This window comes from Pipistrellus kuhlii, unplaced genomic scaffold (assembly GCF_014108245.1).
Source record: "Pipistrellus kuhlii isolate mPipKuh1 unplaced genomic scaffold, mPipKuh1.p scaffold_m20_p_6, whole genome shotgun sequence".
In the NCBI taxonomy this organism is placed as follows: domain Eukaryota; kingdom Metazoa; phylum Chordata; class Mammalia; order Chiroptera; family Vespertilionidae; genus Pipistrellus; species Pipistrellus kuhlii.
The window spans coordinates 75,223,924-75,242,797 of NW_023425562.1; the positions used below are offsets into that span (position 1 = coordinate 75,223,924).

General features: G+C 40.6%; 1 protein-coding gene across 5 annotated transcripts in view; it reads left to right on the forward strand.

Moving 5' to 3' along the window:
- PTPN1 (protein tyrosine phosphatase non-receptor type 1) overlaps positions 1 to 18,874 on the forward strand; it is a 68,050-nt gene that overhangs the window by 33,685 nt on the left and 15,491 nt on the right. For 3 of the 5 annotated variants that reach the window (XR_006740272.1, XM_036419625.2, XM_036419626.2), the window contains exons 2-4: positions 11,548 to 11,638; positions 14,669 to 14,769; positions 17,682 to 17,780. Coding sequence is in view for 4 of the 5 variants with exons in the window: in XM_036419625.2 (XP_036275518.1) it covers positions 11,548 to 11,638; positions 14,669 to 14,769; positions 17,682 to 17,780 (291 nt within the window). In the remaining variant the exon portion in view is untranslated. The remainder of the gene's footprint in view (positions 1 to 11,547; positions 11,639 to 14,668; positions 14,770 to 17,681; positions 17,781 to 18,874) is intronic. The other 2 variants (XM_045574403.1, XM_045574404.1) reach the window with 2 other exon arrangements.

Below are 18,874 nucleotides of genomic sequence, written 5' to 3' on the forward strand. Positions count from 1 at the left end.
GGTAGAGTATCCACTTGTTTCGGGGCTTTACTTCATCTATTATACCTCTCTAACCTTGGTGACTAGTCATCTAGTCATGAATGTGTTTGTGAGAGTTACATGTGGCAGTGCCTAGCTCAGAACCTAACCTAATCTGTTTATCTGGCTGTCTTCCCCTCTAAAACGCAAGGCATATGGCAGCAGGACTTTTGCCTCTTGTTCATATTCATATTCTTAGTGCCTGCCACATAATCCATCCTCAGTATATACAAAGTGGGACAAAAGTAGGTTTACAGTTATTCATATGGAAAATAATACAATCCTATATAATCCTATATAATAAAAGCCTAATATGCAAAATGTCCCCTCAGGCTGTCATTCGACCAGGAGTTCGACTGCTCACTATAATGTGCGCTGACCACCAGGGGGCGGTGCAGAGCATGGCAGGTCTCAGTGCCGCACTGTGACCTCTTGCAGGCTAAGTGGGAGGGTGTGACGGGGAGGGAGGTGCAGTGAGAATGGGGGGTGTCCATTGAGCTCTCACTCCCCTGCTACCCTCCCTCGCGATGCCAGGGCTCATGCGCCGGGGAAGCCTCCCCGCTCAGGGGCCAGGCACCCACGAGGACCTGCCCCGCACCCACATGGCATCTTTTTGGTCCGCAGGGACCACAGGAGCCAGTCAGGCCCCCTATGGGTCTGCAAGGCTAGCCAGGAGAGAGAATGCTGCCTGCCTGCCTTCTGTGTGGGGCCCATGCTGTGCCCCGGCCCACAGCATCTGCCTGCGCTCATCACATCTCCCAGTGGGGGGCTCGGGTGCCATGACTCAGGCGAAGAGGGGCATGCAGGAGCCCAGGTGCCCTTCCATGCCAGACACTCACGCTTCAATCACTGGCCAGGCCTAGGGACCACACTCGTGCACTAATTTTGTGCACCGGGCCTCTAGTAATTAATAAATATTATATAAGAATAAACTATTTCCCATATTCACAACTGTAATCCCACTTTTGTCCACCCTGTCTTTGGATGACTTGAAGAAACTCATACATTGAATCTAAACCTTGCTTCCTTAATTCACATACACAGAGTTCTTTGGAAAGCCATGTGGAAGAGCTTGGTCACCTTCTCTTTTCCAAGTTGTTATTTTATTTTTGTGGTTTCACTAAAGAGGTACCACTCCGTGCTTTGGGGCATTGGTTATGTTTTACTTCTTCATCCCTAGTGCCCCAGATGGTGTTCTAGAAAAGTACATGTACTAGAAAGTATTTAGATTATTGGTTGATAATAATGCAAAAATTCTTTCTTTGGGTATGGTAATAGGATCATGTTCTGCTCTTAGAATATTAAAGCAATTCTTAACCAAATCTGGTTTCATTTTGACATTTTATTTTCCTCTATTCACACTCTATATGCAAAAAGAATATACAGTTTCATAATTATGGTTCTCAGTCATTTCAGAGTAGGAATTCATGTGGGTTCATAAGGTCCCTCCCTGTGACCACTGAGCTTAGAAAATTAACCATGGAGGGAGGAAGCTAGTGGTTGGCAATCTGATTCCCTGTAAAGGAAGGTGTAAACCTTCCACTTCCAGATGTCTGCCAGCTACTTGCATCCTTAGTCAACTGCACCACTATCCTCTGGCAAAGTCCTCCAACCCCAGGGCCTGAAATACTTAAACTGTCCTTATGGAAAGCAGAAGGTAAGCAAAACAGAAGTGAAAGTAGATTCAACTTTTTAGACAGTTCTCTTACAGGAATAGTTTTGTGGTTCTCGGCATTTAAAAAGATACTGGTTCCAATATGTTTTATTGACATCAATTACTGTAAGTCTGATTCATTTTCTGCCTATTGATTTCTGCTCATGGTGAAATTCATGACATTAAACAGAAAACATAAGTGACTTAAAAAAAACATACTCTTAAGGACTGTAAAAATAAGTTTTAAAGTCAGAAACATTTTAAAAAGCAATTTTTGTACTTTTTTGTTAACATTTTTGGTAGCATAACCATAAGAGTTGTTAAAAACTAAGTAAATGACAAAGTTAAAGCCCTATTAAGCTGCCAAAAGATAATTGTAACTTATTTTGAAGATTTTTTTTATCCTCACTATTGTGTAGCTTTACTCTTACCCTAATGTGTCTGGGCTCTGGCTTATTTTTTAGGTGTATCCTAGGGCTTCTATATCCTCTGTTCCTTCGTGTTTCCTAGTTCTTCATGTTGCATTCCTCCGTACAAATTTTCAATTTACTCATCCTTTGCACTCAGTGTAGAGTTTACCCTCACTATTGAGGTGGTTTTGTTTTATTTTTCATTTCAGTGATTATTAACTCCATTTCCTGAATTCATTTCTTCTTTCATATCTACTTTTTCTGGTTTCATTTTTCCCTTTTATAGTTTCACATTTGGTTAAACTATAAAATGTTTGCACCTGGCCATAAAGCAAGTCAGGCTCCTGGGCTGAAGAAATTCCAAGGAGGCTAGTCGTTAGAGAAAGTGATATCCAACTGCCATGGAGGTGGGAGAGGCTCTGTGGGAGCGCACTGACCACCAGGGGCAGCTCTGCATTGAGCTTATGCCCTCTGGTGGTCAGTGTGCATCATAGCAACCAGTCATTCCGCCATTCGGTCAATTTGCATATTTGCCTTTTATTATACTAGTGACCCAGTGCATGGATTCATGCACATTAACGCTATTCGTCCTTTCTCTATAATAGAAGTGTCAACCAAATTCACAATCGACAATGACAGATCGAAACACAGGCATGCCATTGGCGCCAGCAAGAGCTTTATGTATATCTTGCATGTGTGAGTCAACTTAGCCTTTTATATAGAGAGAATAAACTTGCTTAATTAGACCTGCTTTCTGACTTAGCTAAATTTGTCCAGCCCAGTGAAGCATCCCAACTTCTCTTTCAGGTAATTGTCAGCAACACAGCAGTAAATATCAACACAAAGCACATTATTATTGTAGATCACGCAGGGAGAACAAAAGGTAAAATATTTAACTGTAGCAGTGTTTGACTATATTTTGTACATTGAGAAAACCTGAAGTCATTTTCAAATTCCACCATTTCTTTTCAGTAGGGTCAAGTTTCTAAACTTCCTAAATCTCCATTTTCCAGCTAATGAAAAGAAAATAGGATTCTATGAAGTCTCCTATGTATCTACTCCAGACTTCTGTTGTGAGGATCAAATGAGATGAGGCACTTAAAAACGCTTCACAAACATTTGGTTAAACTATAAAATGTTTGCACCTGGCTATAAAGCAAGTCAGGTTCCTGGGCTGAAGAAACTCTAAGGAGGCTAGTTGTCGCTAGGGAAAGGAAGCCGGGTGTGGCTACATGATGTCATTACCTGGCGACTTTTGCTGGGCTGGGCTGGGCTGGGGGCCACATTTTGCGCCATGGGGTCTTGGCAGCATTTGCTACGATTTGTGGGATGTTGTTCCAGGTGGTGACAGGGCCTGTGTCCCATTTGGGGGAAGCCAAGTGTTGGTTTGTTGGCACCAGGTCCATGGTGCCGTTTATTTTTAAACTAGAGGCCCGGTGCACAAAATTTGTGCATTGGGTGGGGGCAGTCCCTCAGCCCAGCCTGTGCCCTTTCACAGTCCAGAAGCCCTGCGATCGATTACCCCAAAGAGAGGGGTCCTGCCTACCCGCTGCAGCCCACCGGTCAATGGCCTGGGCCTCCCTCTTTGGGGCAAGCGTGGAACCCCCCGATTAATTGACCACCCCACTGGCTGGTGGCCTGGGCCTCCCTTTGCAGGGCAGTCATGGGGCGATGGCTGGACCTCAACCAATTGCATTGCACTCACCTTGGCTAACCTGGTGCCAGTGGGTGTCATAGCACGGTCGTTCCGCTGTTTCGCTGTTCGGTAGATGTGAATATCACGCTTTTATTATTATAGACTAGAGGCCCTTTGCATGAAGATTTGTGCAATAGACCTTCCTTCCCTTGGCTGCCGACACCGGTTTTCCTCCAGCACTTGGGACGCAGGCCTTCGCTCTGGCCACAGTGGAGAAGCCAAGCCTCTTCAGTCTTTGTTCCGGCCAGAGCCTTCAATCTTTTCTCTGTGCCCGCATATGCAAATTAACCTGGTATCTTTGTTTGGTTAATTTGCATAATCACTCCTGATTGGCTGGTGGGCATTGTGGAGGCACGGTCAATTTGTATACTTTTCTTTTATTAATGTAGGTGGCCAGTGCATTGAGCATTTGCCCCCAGGTGGTCAGTGTGCATCATAGCTACCGGTCAGATGGACTGACACAACTTTTTTTTTTTTTTTACAGAGAGGAGGAGAGAGTGATAGAGAGCTAGAAACATCGATGAGAGAGAAACATCGACCAGCTGCCTCTTGCACACCCCCTACCGGGGATGTGCCTGCAACCAATGTACATGCCCTTGACCAGAATCGAACCTGGGACCTTTCAGTGAGCAGACCAACGCTCTACCACTGAGCCAAACCAGTTTCAGCGACACTTAACTTTTTATATAGAGAATTTTTTTACACATGATTCATTAATTTATCCCTGATTTTAAAAATACTTACGTATTGTATAGCCTATACAATAAGTTTCACATCGAGTGGATTTCTTTTTCTAGCTGATGTGTTGGATATCGTTTTGAGGACGAAATATCTTCTATTTTTTTTAGTCCTGTGCTTGTAGATCATTTTGCATGGGAAGCCTTTTGTTTCCTTTTTATTTATTCATGTTCTATTTTTTAGCTTAACTGTACCTTTGTGCTTTTCTTTGTATTTAATTGACCGTTGCTTTGTGTTCAGAGCAGAGGCTGTACATCAAAGTGTGAAATCGGTCCCACTGTCTCCACCAGATGTTCCCTTTGCCAACTTCATGAAGGGTATTTCCTATTTCCCATTCCTGCCCTCATCCTCTCATTTGTGGGGAATTTTGTAAAGCAATTGGATTATGCTTTTTCCATGTTGTTTTCCAAATGTGCATAATTGTTCTGTTAGTGATTTGTAACTCCATTATCTTTTAACCTCACCCCAGACTAGTGTACAAGATGACCCAACACTTCCTCGAGCTCTGGCAGGGGTGATTATTGTATATCCTGCTTCCTTTTAAATGCTGACTGCTTTGGTTCCTTCTTTCCCTCCTCTCTCTGTCTCTTTTAGCTACCACATAAAATTCTTAGGAGCTTGGTTTACTTTTCAGCATTTAGTACATAATTATTTTAAAATTTAGCCAAATCAAAAGATTGATATTGGTTAGCTAAATTTTAAGGTTTTTTTCTTTATTATCTAAACATTATAGTTTATCTTAAATTTTATTGAGTATATGATTTCTTGCATATTGTAATATAATAAAAATATTTTCCTAAGGATTTTATAGTTAGTACATTATATTGTTCCATTAACTTTCATATGTAAAGAATATAGCATTTCTTTTAAGTTTGAAAGACATTTAACCTCTGACTATGTATTTGTCATTTGTCATACAAAAATTTTATGTTCTCACTTATAATGAGATTTATGATTAACAAAATTTGTTTAACAAGTTATTTTGAAGATTTGTTTTCTAAAACTTTAGACTAGTGCGTCCCTCCCCCTCATTTATATTTATTTATTTATATTGTGTGTGTGTGTGTGTGTGTGTGTGTGTGTATATATATATATATATATATATATATATATATATATATATATCCGTATTCAGTGGTGACTACTGCTAGAGTTCCTGGAAACATACACCCTGTGTGTGCACTTACTGCATTTTAAATTATTGCCTTTATTGTATTTCTGCACTTTCCTTCAATCTGAGAGCCAGTAGCTTCCATAAAGTCCTGGGTAACAACTCACACAATCAAATTAGGCAACCATTTATAAATTGAGTGTGGAGGGAGCATAGAAGATGTTAGTTAAGGGACTTTGTAGTTCACCACAGGCCTAATGAATAAAATATTTCACTGGAGTTTTTTCTTCCTTGAGACTTAAAACATATCACTGTCAGAACTATTACAAAATAACTCTTTCTTTGAATCCATGTTGTAGTATTTTGGTGCTGTCCTATCAGGAGGCTATGTGGCCCAATTGCAAACCAAAATAATGTTTATTACTATTATTATTCCAGTAACTTCCATTTTGTAACAAGTAATTGTAACAAGAAAATAGGATTGGACCAGACATTTGCTTAAATGTATTCCCTTTTAGGAACACTTCTTTTTCATAAAATGAAGCATATTGGTATACAATTAAGGACTTGGAGTTTTGGGAGCCTTTAGTACCATTCATTGCCCAGTGGGCATGACTCAGTGGTTGAGCATCAACCTATGAACTAGGAGGTCACAGTTCAATTCTGGTCAGGACATATTGCCCAGGTTGTGGGCTTAGCCCCAGTGTGGGGCATGGTGGAGGCAGCCAATCAATGATTCTCATTGATGATGTTTCTTTCTATCCTCTCCCTTCCTCTCTGAAATCAATAAAAACATTGTTTTTTAAAAAACCAATAATTCAGTCAGCAAAATTATGTTGACTGCCTATTCTAGCTGCGGGCATGAGATAGGAGGGAGTTGAGAGGTGAGAATCTCAATCCTTCTTATCAGATTCCAACTACTAAGTGATGAGTTATGCTCTCTCTACTTCATTATTTGTCATAGTTGTAAATTGAATAATGCCTTTTACCACAGAATCAATAAGAGACAATCACCCAGTTGTGAGACTTAAGAGAAAAGGGTGTTAAAATCAAAATTGCTGTATTTATCTTCATGAAGTGCTTACTATAAAAAAGAAAACATTTCTACAAGGCTGTACTGGCTTTTATGCCTCCGTGTTTTAAAGAAAAATAGAAATTTCAAATCAGAAAATGACAGCTTTTCATCTGTTTGACTAAGTATGTTATCCCCCTTGTGTTCATATGTTACCTTGTTAAATTAGTGCCATATCACCCCTGATGTGCTGAGGTACATTTGAATGATTCTTGAATTGTTCTGTGCTTTTGTTTAGGGGAGACTTCTGGGAAACTGTTTCATGGCAAGTTTATTATGTCCTTTTTGGCTTGGCTCCTAAATTTACCCAGTGTTCGGCTGTTCATCATCAGCTTTAAGGCCTTTGTTTTGTTTTATTTTGTAGAAATCTTACATACTTGGTAGACTGTTTCTTTTTAGACCAGCATAATAATATATCTAATGGGGATATTTTATGTTTGTGATAAAGTCAGCTTATAATTGTTTATTAGTGAGCAATCTCCTTTTTCTAAAACTATGGGGAAATTATTCTACTTTTGATAGTTTTACAATATAGAAATCTTGTTTTGCCTCAATTCTATATAAAATTTTATGGCACAGTAATTTACTTCCTTCCTTCTAACCACTATTGGTAATTATCTTTAATTTTAAAGATACTTTCTCATTCCTCAATTTTAAGACTATACTCCTAGCATTTTATTTTACTAAATGAAATATAAGTACCTGTATTTAGAGCCAGCATATGTTTCCCAAAGGCCATTCTAAAGTAGAGAAACACTTAAATGGGTATATTTTATTATTTGTAAATTATACTTCAGAGTTTATTAGAAAAACTTAAAACTACACATTTAATATGTGTGCATTTTACTCTATGAGTATACCTTAATTTTAAAATCTGTTTTTAGCCTAGCTGATGTGGCTCAGTGGTTGAGCATCGACCCATGATTCAATTCCCAGGTTATGATTCAATTCCCAGTCAGTACACATGCACGGATTGCGGGCTTGATCCCTAGTGTGGGGCATTCAATAGGCAGCCAATAAGATGTGTCTCTCTCACCCATGTTTCTATCTCCCTCTCCCTTCCTCTCTTTAAAAACACACACACAAAAACAAAAAACTATTGTGTGAATATCTCTTTAATCTCCCTTTATTAAATGACATAGCCAGGTTTTTACTCTTTCTCTCCTCTCTCCCCTCTCCTTCTCAGTCTCTTTCTCTCTTACCAAAAAAAATGCATATTAATGATCCTTTGGCTGAATCACGCTGCTATGGATATTTGCACCGGGATTTACTGAGTATTCGGTGGTTTGTCCATGCTAAGTATTTCTTCCGTCTTCATCCATTCACACTAATTGGACTGACGTGATTGTTTCACCTCACAAGGCACAATTTGCACCTGTTGTTAAATGCTTCAGACTTTGATTTTCATTCCTTCAAGTTATTTTTTCTCTGCTCTGTAGCATTTTCCTGAATACTTAATCATCCATAAAAGATGTGATTTGTGTGCAACTACTAGATTCATTGTTTAATTATAAGCCTACCTAGGTTTATAATCTGTCATTGTGCTTTTAAATTATTGGTTTATCCTCTATGAGTCAAAAATTCCTCCCTGCCATTTTGCAGTTTTAAAATAAGTAGAATAGCAGGATGTGGGCATTTTTTTTCTTTTTTTTCTTTTTTTTATTTTTTTTATCCAAGTTTAAAATGCACATGGTTTATGAAGTTAAATAGTGCCATAATAGGTTTGTGATAAAATCCAGTTATTGGCTTGCCCACCCCAGCCATTACCCAATCTTTTCTCCCCACAATTACCACTTTCATCTCTTGAGCTACTGATTCTAGCTGGTGTATATTATATATATACAAGTTTCTAAGGAACATGTTTGATTCACTACTTTAGGCCTTTACTAAACTAAATTTCTAGTATTCACAGATAGTGTAGTACTGTGCCATTTCCTTTTTTAAAAAATTTCCTATAGTTAATAATTGCCTGTTACTTTCATTTGCATAGTTTCTTTCTACTTATTGCCAATTCTTCTCATACTTTCTAGTAGCCTTTCAAAACAATTTTCTCAAGGTCACTTAGTGCTATCCAATAGAAATGCAATACACCCCTTATATATAATTTTACCTCTTTAAGTAGCCAGAGTGAAAAAGTTTAAAAGAAGCACATGAGTCCTAACCGGTTTGGCTCAGTAGATAGAACATTGGCCTGAGGACTCAAGGGTCCCAGGTTCGATTCCAGTCAAGAGTATGTACGTACCTTGGTTGCGGGCACATACCCAGTAGGGAGTGTGCAGGAGGCAGCTGATCTATGTTTCTCTCTCATCGATGTTTCAAACTCTCTATCCCTCTTCCTTCCTCTCTGTAAAAAATCAATAAAATATATTTTTAAAAATAAATAAATAAGTAAATAAACGAAGCAGATGAAATTAATGATATAGTTGACTTAATCCAATATGTTCAACACGTTATTTCAACAGATATTTAAAATATTTAAGACATTTTAATGCCTTTCTTTAGTACTAAGTCATCAACATCCAATGTGTTTTACACTTTACAGAGCCTCTTTTTTCAGACTGGTCACATCTCAAGTGCTCTCAATAGCCATGTGTGACTTGTGGCTGCTGTATTGGACAGAATAATTTCAGGTGATTGCTTGGTTTCAATTTTATTTCTTGCAGACATTCCTACTGCAGACCTCCACTCTCTTTGGGTTGGTTGAACTGTAGGCATGTCACACAGAGGCGTCCTTTGCTTCTCAATTAGATTTCCTCTCCCTAGATTTCAGGTCTTTTCCTCACTTCTCTCTGGTCCTTTTGGTCATAGTTGGTACACGGATAAAGGCATGTTGTTAACACATCTATCTCTTTAGTCTTTTTGCTTATTTCTGGCCTGTGTGGTTCCTAGTTCTGTCCATGGTTGTCATCTTTGGAGCTCCTTCTTTCACAGTTTTGGGGGAATTTGCCTTTGCTTTTGTGTCAGATTTTTTTTCTTGTATATCTTGTATCTTTCTTTTTGGTTTTTTCTCCACTTTAGGTAAAAGACATGCTCAATTGGATTGCTGAGAAAGGGGAGCATGGTTAGTAAAGTTTTTGAGACTTTGCATAACTGGAAATGTTGTTATTGTCCCTCTCACTTGATGATTGTTGGGCTGGATATAGAATTCTAGATTGAAATCATTTTTCTTCAGAATTTTGAAGTCATTGCTTCATTGGTGTCTGGCTTTCAGTGTTCTTCTGGCAAAGTCAGAAGCCATGCTTATCACCTTTTTCTTCCTGGAAACTTATAGAATATTCTCTTTGTCAGCAGGATTCTGGAATTGCAAATTCGTGTACCTTAGTATGGGTCTGTTTGTATCATTATGATGAGCACTTAATGAGTCTGAAAATTTTTCTTGAACAAAATTTTGATGTTTTCTTTCCTTGTATATTTTTAAAGCTCCCCCCCCCCCATGGTTTATTAAAACCTGGTGTGGTTTTTTGTTTTGTTTTGTTTTGTTTTCCCTTATAAATCTTTTTTCTACTAGAGGCTTTGCTTTTATATCTTGTAACCAGTGGTTGTCTGCACATGATGAAGAGTAGGAGGTTACAAGGCAGATCAAGAACTCTGAGCAGGTGGAAGAGGCTTGTTCAGGCCTTGTCAGTTACACACCTTGGCATCTTTTGGTCTTTCCTCTTGTCTGCTTGGATCATCTAGAGGGCACTCTGCCTCTCGATTTAAGTTTTTCAGAAAATCTCCAGATGTCTGAAGATCTGGAGATTTTCTGGGCAGCAGGATGGGGATGGTAGGGGTAGTGGAGATCCTGCTCCACTCCTGACAGACTTCGTCCTGCAGTGAATCCCTCCCCCTCTCCAGAGAGGCAGCACTGGCTGAGCCTTTGGAGGATTCTGTGGTGCAAATCAAGGTGGTTCTCTGCTTTCCCACTGCGGGCCTGCATGTCCTGCCAGCTACTGATTGCCAGCTTCCAGAATTTTGTTGCTGTTGTCTTCTCTCCTTTTTTTCCCTTGTGGGTTTGTCTTTTTTTTTTTTTTTTTTTTTTTTTTTTAATTGGAGTAAAATATACATAATAAATTTATCACTGTAACCATTTTTAGGGTACAGTTTAGTGGCATTAAGTGCATTCACATTGTTGTGTGGATTTGTCTTTTAATAGTGAAATACAAATTAAAAAGCAAAGGTTTTTAATGTGATTATGGTGGTGCCTTAGGGGGGCAAAATTAGATGTGTGTAATCAGTCTAGCAGGAGGCATGATGCAAGTTTTATGTTAATCCAGGTACTTCCTCTTTCTGACAGTTGAATATAATGGAATTTATTTACCATCTCCTAAGGAAAGCAGTTGGATAATTTATTGGAATAAAAGTGCATTTTATCTGCTCTAACAAATATAACTTTATAAAAGGTTACAGGTGGACTCCCAGGCTTTATGTTCAAGGCTGTCCAAGGTCTGGCCTACCCATCTGTATGCTCCAGCCGCCTGTCATTCTTTCCCACCAGCTTACTGACTGTCCCTTCAGCCCTAGTGCCTTTGCTGTGCTGGGTGTTCCTGAGTGGAAACACACACACACACACACACACACACACACCTTTCCTCTCCCTGCACTCTCCGCATATGTCCAGCTCCTAGCCCCACACTGCTCGAACCCCAGCCACAGGGTTGTTCCTCTTCTGTTTTTCTCTCATGACCTTGTACATGCCTCTGAATTATCACCTCGAGTTTCCCACACTGCCTGCCTGGCTCCCTTTGATGTCTGTTTCTGCACTGGGTCTTCCTCAGAGCTTGGCATATAGCCCATGCTCAGTTAAATGTCTGCATGAATTCCTGATGCCAGACTTTCAAAAGATAACTCTTCCTCCTTTTTTCATAGGATATCCGCCACGAAGCCAGCGACTTCCCCTGCAGAGTGGCCAAGCTTCCCAAAAACAAAAACCGAAACAGGTACAGAGATGTCAGTCCCTGTAAGTATTCACGTCACCATTACTGCTGCTCCTGCTTCCTTTGCGTCGGGCTCTTCCTCATCTGCAGTGCCTCTCGGTCAAGACTCCGTTAGCCCAGGGGTTTGGTAATAAATCAGTAGCCTGGAGATTTATGACTTGATTGTTTCCTATAACAAAAGCATTAGAGACTTACAGTAATGGTTCATTTTTCCACCGTTGTAGAAGGGATAAGATTTCATTTTTCTGGAAAATTCAGCTAAATTCAGAGCGCTATTTTAGCTCTGACTGTTTTTCTGATGAATCATTTTCCTACCAGCTGAAGCAGAGTAGAGCAGGAGAAATGTATCCTTTTCTGGATGACTCAGCAACAATATTATCATTAGACCCCAAGCATTATATTGAACTGTGATGATGCCTTATGTAGGCATTCAGGGGCTCTGCTTGTTGAGTCGTCCGTCCGTGTCCCGTCCCGTTCCCCCCCACCACCACCACCACCATATTCTATTTCCAGCTGTTTTCTGCTATTAGCTCCCAGTGTGCCTGCTGGCCTTTGGCAGCCTCTTCTGCCTTCTGAGTTCTTGGCTCTCAGTTTATGGTTATCTTGAAAGTAAATAAGTCGGTGTGTTAGAATTTGTATAAAGCAAGCCACACTGGAACTTCTAGGCTGCAGAAATCTTTTTACCTCACTTTCATGGTTTTTAGACATTGTCAGTTGGTGAGTTTTAACTGCCGACATCTCCTATGGCAGTATTCTCTGCCAGGGTAGAAGATTCTGTGGGTCGTCCCTTAAGCAGGTACTTCCTGCATGCCTCCTAAAGCACACAGCCTGTGTTAGCAGTGCTCCCTGCCCTGAATTGAGCAGTGCCCAGGCTCCTGGGAGGGGAGTTAAAATGGACCTATGTTGGTACGGAGCTGTCTGTCTCACTGCTGCCACAGTTCCCTCCCTGGGTTTCTGTCTCAGCCTGCCACTTCCAGCTGTGTGGCTTTGGGCTCAGTGTTCTCTTCTCTGACCCTCAATAAAATAGTAGTCACACTGAAGATGAAATAAAATACATCAGCCACTGGCCTACTGTCTCGCTCAGAAATGTTGGCCGTGGTTGAGATCATCATTAACTGAATGAAGGCAAATGTCAACAGCATCTGAAGTGTAATTCTAGGTCATCAGGTGACACATGATTATACCCAATACCTGACACTTCTGAGTTAGCATGTCTAGGCTGTGACACATCAGAGAGTATATACTCTTTTTAAACTTCCCTGAGTGATTCTGCTGTGAGGTCCTGGCCAGCTGCCTGGACCTTGAAGGAACAGTTACTGTTTGCGTCTTTCAGTATTGCCAGGAGATACCCTTTGTTTCTAGTTTTTGCTGTGCTTTCTCCGAGTTAGTCAATAATGTGTTCAATATTTCTTTTCTCCATCTTTGATCAGTGCTCAACTAAATGGTTTTATGAACCAGTTTTACAGAGAAAGAAAGCCTTTAAAATAATATTCTTCTAGGGAGACATTCCAAAACTTAACAATCTCACTTCTCATACTGTTATTTTCTCCCCTACACCCAATCTCCAGTAGAAAAACTAATTGCTTTTAAGGTTATGAAGGAAACGGGAGAATGATTCAAGGTAGAAGGGAGAATGATTCAAGGTAGATTCCAGTGAAAAAATGAATGCTCAGAGGAGTTGTTTGCCCAAGGTCCCCCAGCGCTGTCTGAACCTGCTCATGAAACTCACCAGTGCCAGTCACATAATTTTTCTTCATGACCCACTTACATATTATCAATCAAACTACTTCAGTTTGTGTTAACAGTGTTCCAAACAATTGCTAATTTTCAAAAACATATCTTTGAAACCTTTTAGAACAAAAAGCCCCAAACCATTTATCCTCACTAACTTCTTTCCCATTGGGCTGAGTAAAAGATGCTATTTATGGGTGATCAACTGAGTTCATTATCCCTTATGTTATATCAAAAATAAAAATACTCACCTGTTCTTGTTAGCTACACTAGCAGAATAGGAAAGTGGCCCTTAGGGAATCATTATTTCTTTGACAAAGTCATGGTAAAGGGGGGGAAATGCTGTACTTTTTCACTAATATGGACAGAACTTCCAAATGAGAGTTTATTTTTAAAAGCTATTCTGAAAATTACATTTAATATACTTTCAGGTTTTTTTAAATTCAAAATTAATTTTTCTAGTAAAACTTTTTTAAGTGTCTTTGATGATGACAGATTCTGACTTTGAATGATTTAGAATTACTTAGGTGTATTATACTTAAACTTGAGTTAAGAATAAAACCTGTGTAAAGGAATTTAAGATGTGACTTTTCACCCTGTTGTGCACTCAAGTCATTTAATCTTCAAACATTTAGATGTATATTAAGTTGGGGTATGCTCATAAATCCTATCCTATAAAAATATATAGAGCCCTAGCTGGTTTGGCTAAGTGGATAGAACGTCAGCCTGCAGACTGAATGGTCCCAGGTTCGATTCTGATCAAGGGCACATATCTGAGTTTTAGGCTTGGTTGGGGTGCATGCAGGAGGCAACTAATCGATGTGTCTCGCTCACATAGATGTTTCTCTCTCTCTGTCTCTCCCCTTTCTACTCTCTCTAAAAAATTAATAGAAAAATATCCTCAGGTGAGGGTTAACAACAACAACAAAAGTATATACAAGGTGGGGCAAAACTAGGTTTATAGTTGTGAGTACACAAAACAATTAATTCTTGTTATTATTTATTAATTGTATTATTTTCCATACAAACCACTGTAAACCTGCTTTTACCCCATCTTGTTTTAGGCATCAGACAGATTTCTTGACATCTCCTCTCCCCAATCTACCAAGTTGTAAGGACAGTAATAAATGTTGTAGGAAGAAATGACCTAAGCATAGATTTCCCAAATGGGACCTAATCCATGTTTTAGTTTAGTTTGTCCCTGTTGCTATTTAGTATTAGGTTTCAGACACCTTCTGAAAGTTATCCCCATATTAAATGTTTCCATTTAGAAGGCATTGCCTCAGCCAGGATTAACCTCTGAGTTCTGATTTGCCTTTCAGTTGACCATAGTCGGATTAAACTACATCAAGAAGATAACGACTATATCAATGCTAGTTTGATAAAAATGGAAGAAGCGCAGAGAAGTTACATTCTAACCCAGGTAAACCCAGGATTGTCTGAATTTTTTTTTAAATGGTTTTTGCCTTACTTGATGTCAATTGAAGGGTTTTAGAGTGCTGTTACTACACCTCAAACAAAATTAGCTACATTCTTTAGAAGCTCAGGTTATAAACAGCTATAAAAGCAACAAGATATGAAAAAAATCCTCCTTCAGAGATTCAGTTTGGTTGTAACACTAATCTTTTTGAGATGTATGACATTGCTGGGCCTATGAGAAACAGCATTTAAATGCAGAACTGCCTGTGGTCTGTCTGTCCACAGAGGCAGCAGAGCCGTGGCTAGAGAAGGGCCTGTACCTGTATTGATTCCATAAGTGCCTCAGAGCACTGAACGCTTCTCATGGAAATCTGAGAGGGGGAGGAGTTACTCAGAACTTTTGTCCAGATATCCATTCGGAATTCTGTGGCATGGTCCTCCTTTTTTGGTTCAGAAAAAAAACCATTAGAGTATGTGAACAAGGATGCAAAATCACTTAAAATTCCCATTGGCTTTGGCATCTTTATGGAAAGGATCATAAAAGTGGTTTAATAATTGATATTCTTGTGAAACATTTACTGGTATAAGGCCCAAAACAATGGGTTTCTGGGAATGGGGATAAAGAAAAGTATTTTTTTAAAATATATTTTATTGATTTTTTATAGAGAGGAAGGGAGAGAGATAGAGAGCTAGAAACGTTGATGAGAGAGAAATATCGACCAGCTGCCTCTTGTACACCCCCTACTGGGGATGTGCCCACAACCAAGGTACATGCCCTTGATCGGAATCGAACCCAGGACCTTTCAGTCCGCAGACCGACGCTCTACTGCTGAGCCAAACCGGTTTCGGCAGGGAAAGTATTTTTGATGATTTTCTCCAGTCTTATTCTGTTATCTGTAAGTTGGTCTAAACTATCTAAGTTTCTTTTTGTTTTCTTATCCCATATCAGTTTATCAGTCTTGTATATGGCTTTGAGTTATAGGGTGATTTTGAACATCAGAATTCTAAAATTATGGAGAAGCCAGAAAGCACTATGAACAAAGGCTGCTTTGGAGGCAGGGAGCTAGATGAGGGCATATAAGTGGTGGCCCTTCTTCTCTGCCCCTTTTTGTCCTGTCCCAGTTCCCCAGGTGCATGGCCATAATCACCCAGATGCCTTCCAGTTTTAATGTATGGAACGTCAGCCATGCAGTGTTCACTTCTGGGGGCTGTTGAGTAAGTCCTTGGTATATGAATAGGGGTCAGGCCTTTACTGGAGGGCCGGGGCGGGTGATAAGGAGGAAGATCCTTTGTGGTGTCAAGCTGGTCGGAAGAGGTTGAGGCAAAACTGGCTTCTTGGGAACTTCTCTTTTCAGAAGAAGTCAAGTCTTACTTTCTGATTTCTGCCATTCAACTTTGTGTGGGGTTAGAAAGCCCAAAGCAAAGATTCATGAGGTGTATAGTCAAATGGAACGAAAAAAATCACCATGGAAACTTTTGTGCCCTGTCTTTCCCACCCCTTTGCCCTCTCAATTACTTGGCATACCTGAAGTTCTGTCTGTCTGAAGGGTGGCCCCACAGATGTATCTAGCTGCTGACATGGTCTCCCTTTGCCCTGGGATTTACAAAAAGGATTAAAGCAGCATGACCCCAAAAGTTGCACCTCTAGATAGTATGACAAACATTTTCCAAACCACAAAACCAAGAAAACCCTGCCTGTTTTTTAAATTTTCATTATTGTTCATTATGCAAATGATATAAGTCTTTTTAAAAATCAGAGGTATAGAAGTGTAGAGAATAATGTCAACAGTGCTCACCTTCACCTCCCCCATGAAATGTTGGCTAAGTTTGGTATGTATTCTTTCAGAACTTCTTGTTTTTTTTAATTGATTTTAGAGAGGAAGGGAGAGGGGGAGAGAGAGAGAGAAAAATATTTCTATTTCTCAATGATGACAATCTTCAATCAGTTGTCTCATGCAGGCTCCCTACTGTGGATTGAACTCACAACGTAGGCATGTGCCCTGACCAGGAATTGAGCCATGACTTCCTCTTCATGGGTCGATACTCAACCATTGAGCAACACCAGCCAGGGTGCTTTCAGATCCTATGTGATATTTAGTCCCTCAGACCTGTTCGAAGCTGGAGTGATGTTGAAGGGTCTTACTGAAAACAGACAAACTTGAAGCACTTGTACCCTTGTACTCATAAACATCTATGCCCTTTGTAGGGGGACTAGAGTGAGACAAGCCGGCTGCTTAGCAGTCACTCCGTCATGACCCTTAGGCCACTTGACTGACCATTTGTGTTGACCACAACTCTTATGTTCCATGGTCCAAGGATGAAGGCTTTTATGATCAGGTTTACCATTATTAACAATAATAATAGCTAACATCTCATTGGTTGTTTACTATGTTTTAGGTACTGTGGAAAGGCATTGATATATGTGAGCATAGTTAATTTTCAAACCCCAGTGAGTAGATCCTGTGGTTAGTCAACTGAGATAAGTAGAGAGAGTAAGACTTGAGAAGTGAAGTGACTTGTCCAAGTTCACACAGATAAGTAATTGGAACTAGAACCATTTGGTGTTGATTACTTCCCCATACCCACTAGTTGTGCTTAATGTTCTTCTGCACCTGGTAGTTTTGCCTATTAGGTGGATCTTAGTGGAGCCCCTTGACGGGACCAGCCTAAACCAGAAAGCAGAATCTGTGTTTTTTCTCCCCTGTTGATCAGCCCTGAGATGTGGAAATGGCCACCATGTGTTAGAAAAAAGAATGGTGGTTACTGACCACTAGGCAGGGAGGTTTGGGTCTCTGTCCCAGCCTCTGCCATGACTCTGCCTCAGGGCACTGTTATCTGCTAGTTTTCAATGGTGAGCTTGCACTGGAGTATGTTTCTGTGTATATGGCATGCACTTTGTGGGTTGTGTTTTTGCAGGGCCCTTTGCCTAATACCTGTGGTCACTTTTGGGAGATGGTGTGGGAGCAGAAAAGCAGGGGCGTGGTCATGCTCAACAGAGTGATGGAGAAGGGATCGGTAAGTGTGCATTTACCTATTATATCACTGTCTGCCTGTGTCAGTCTACAATGTTAACAGTTTCTCTCTGTTTGCTCCTTTGAATTGCTTTTAGATTTCTTTTACATAGGGTCTTTTATTTTAAAAAATTAAAGAGTCACTATGTACATACATGTTAATTATAAACAAGTCAAGTAAGTGAATTAAAAAGAGAGACAAAGGTAAAATGCCCTGTCCCCTTCCCACCCGCCCTCAGTGAGCTTCTCTCTAGAGTTATTTTGGGTTGTTTTTTGTTGTTGTTGTTAATTCTCAACTGAGGATATTTTTCCATTGCTTTTTTAGACAGAGTGGAAGGGAGGAGGAGAGATGGAGAAACATCGATGTGAGAGAGACACATTAATTGGCTGCCTCCCACACCAGCCCCAACTAGAGCTGGGGATCACCCCTGCAACCGAGATAAGTGCCCTTGACCAGACTCAAGACTCGAACCTAGGACCCTTCAGTCCGAGGGCTGACACTCTGTGTACTGAGCCATTCCAGTTAGGGCTCGCTCTCCAGAGACTGATGTGTGTGTGCTCTGCTTTAGCCTCACCTGGCTTCCTGCGCTGCTGCCGTGCACCATGGAGCTGCGGAAGCATCGTTCTGTTTTGAAAGGCCAGTGTCTACTGTGGCTTCCAATAGCTTTTCTGGCTGTGGGAACGGCTGGACTCTGTACTTGCCTCTGTAACATCCCAGCCACGTGGCTCCTGGCCGCACTCTTCACTGTGGACCACTGTCAGCTTATGCATTTACTTCAGGATTTGTGTTACCCTTTCTCCCAAGTTCCTTGCACCTCTCAGAACATTCCTCAATCTAGTGTGTGGACTAAAGGCGTGTGTGTGTTCAGGCCCTCACCCCCCGTGCATCTGTCCCTTTAGGCATCCCCACACCCTGCTTTCTAACTCCCCCTGTATGTTCTGACCCTGCCTCCAGAATGGCCTTTCTAACCCAGTCTCACCACACTTCTTTCCTCTGAAAACCCGTTTGGGGCTCCTCCTGCCGCCAGTAATATGGAAGGTGGCTGCAGGGTCTAGCGTGGTATTGAGTGTGGTTGGGCCCCAGATAACTTGGATCCC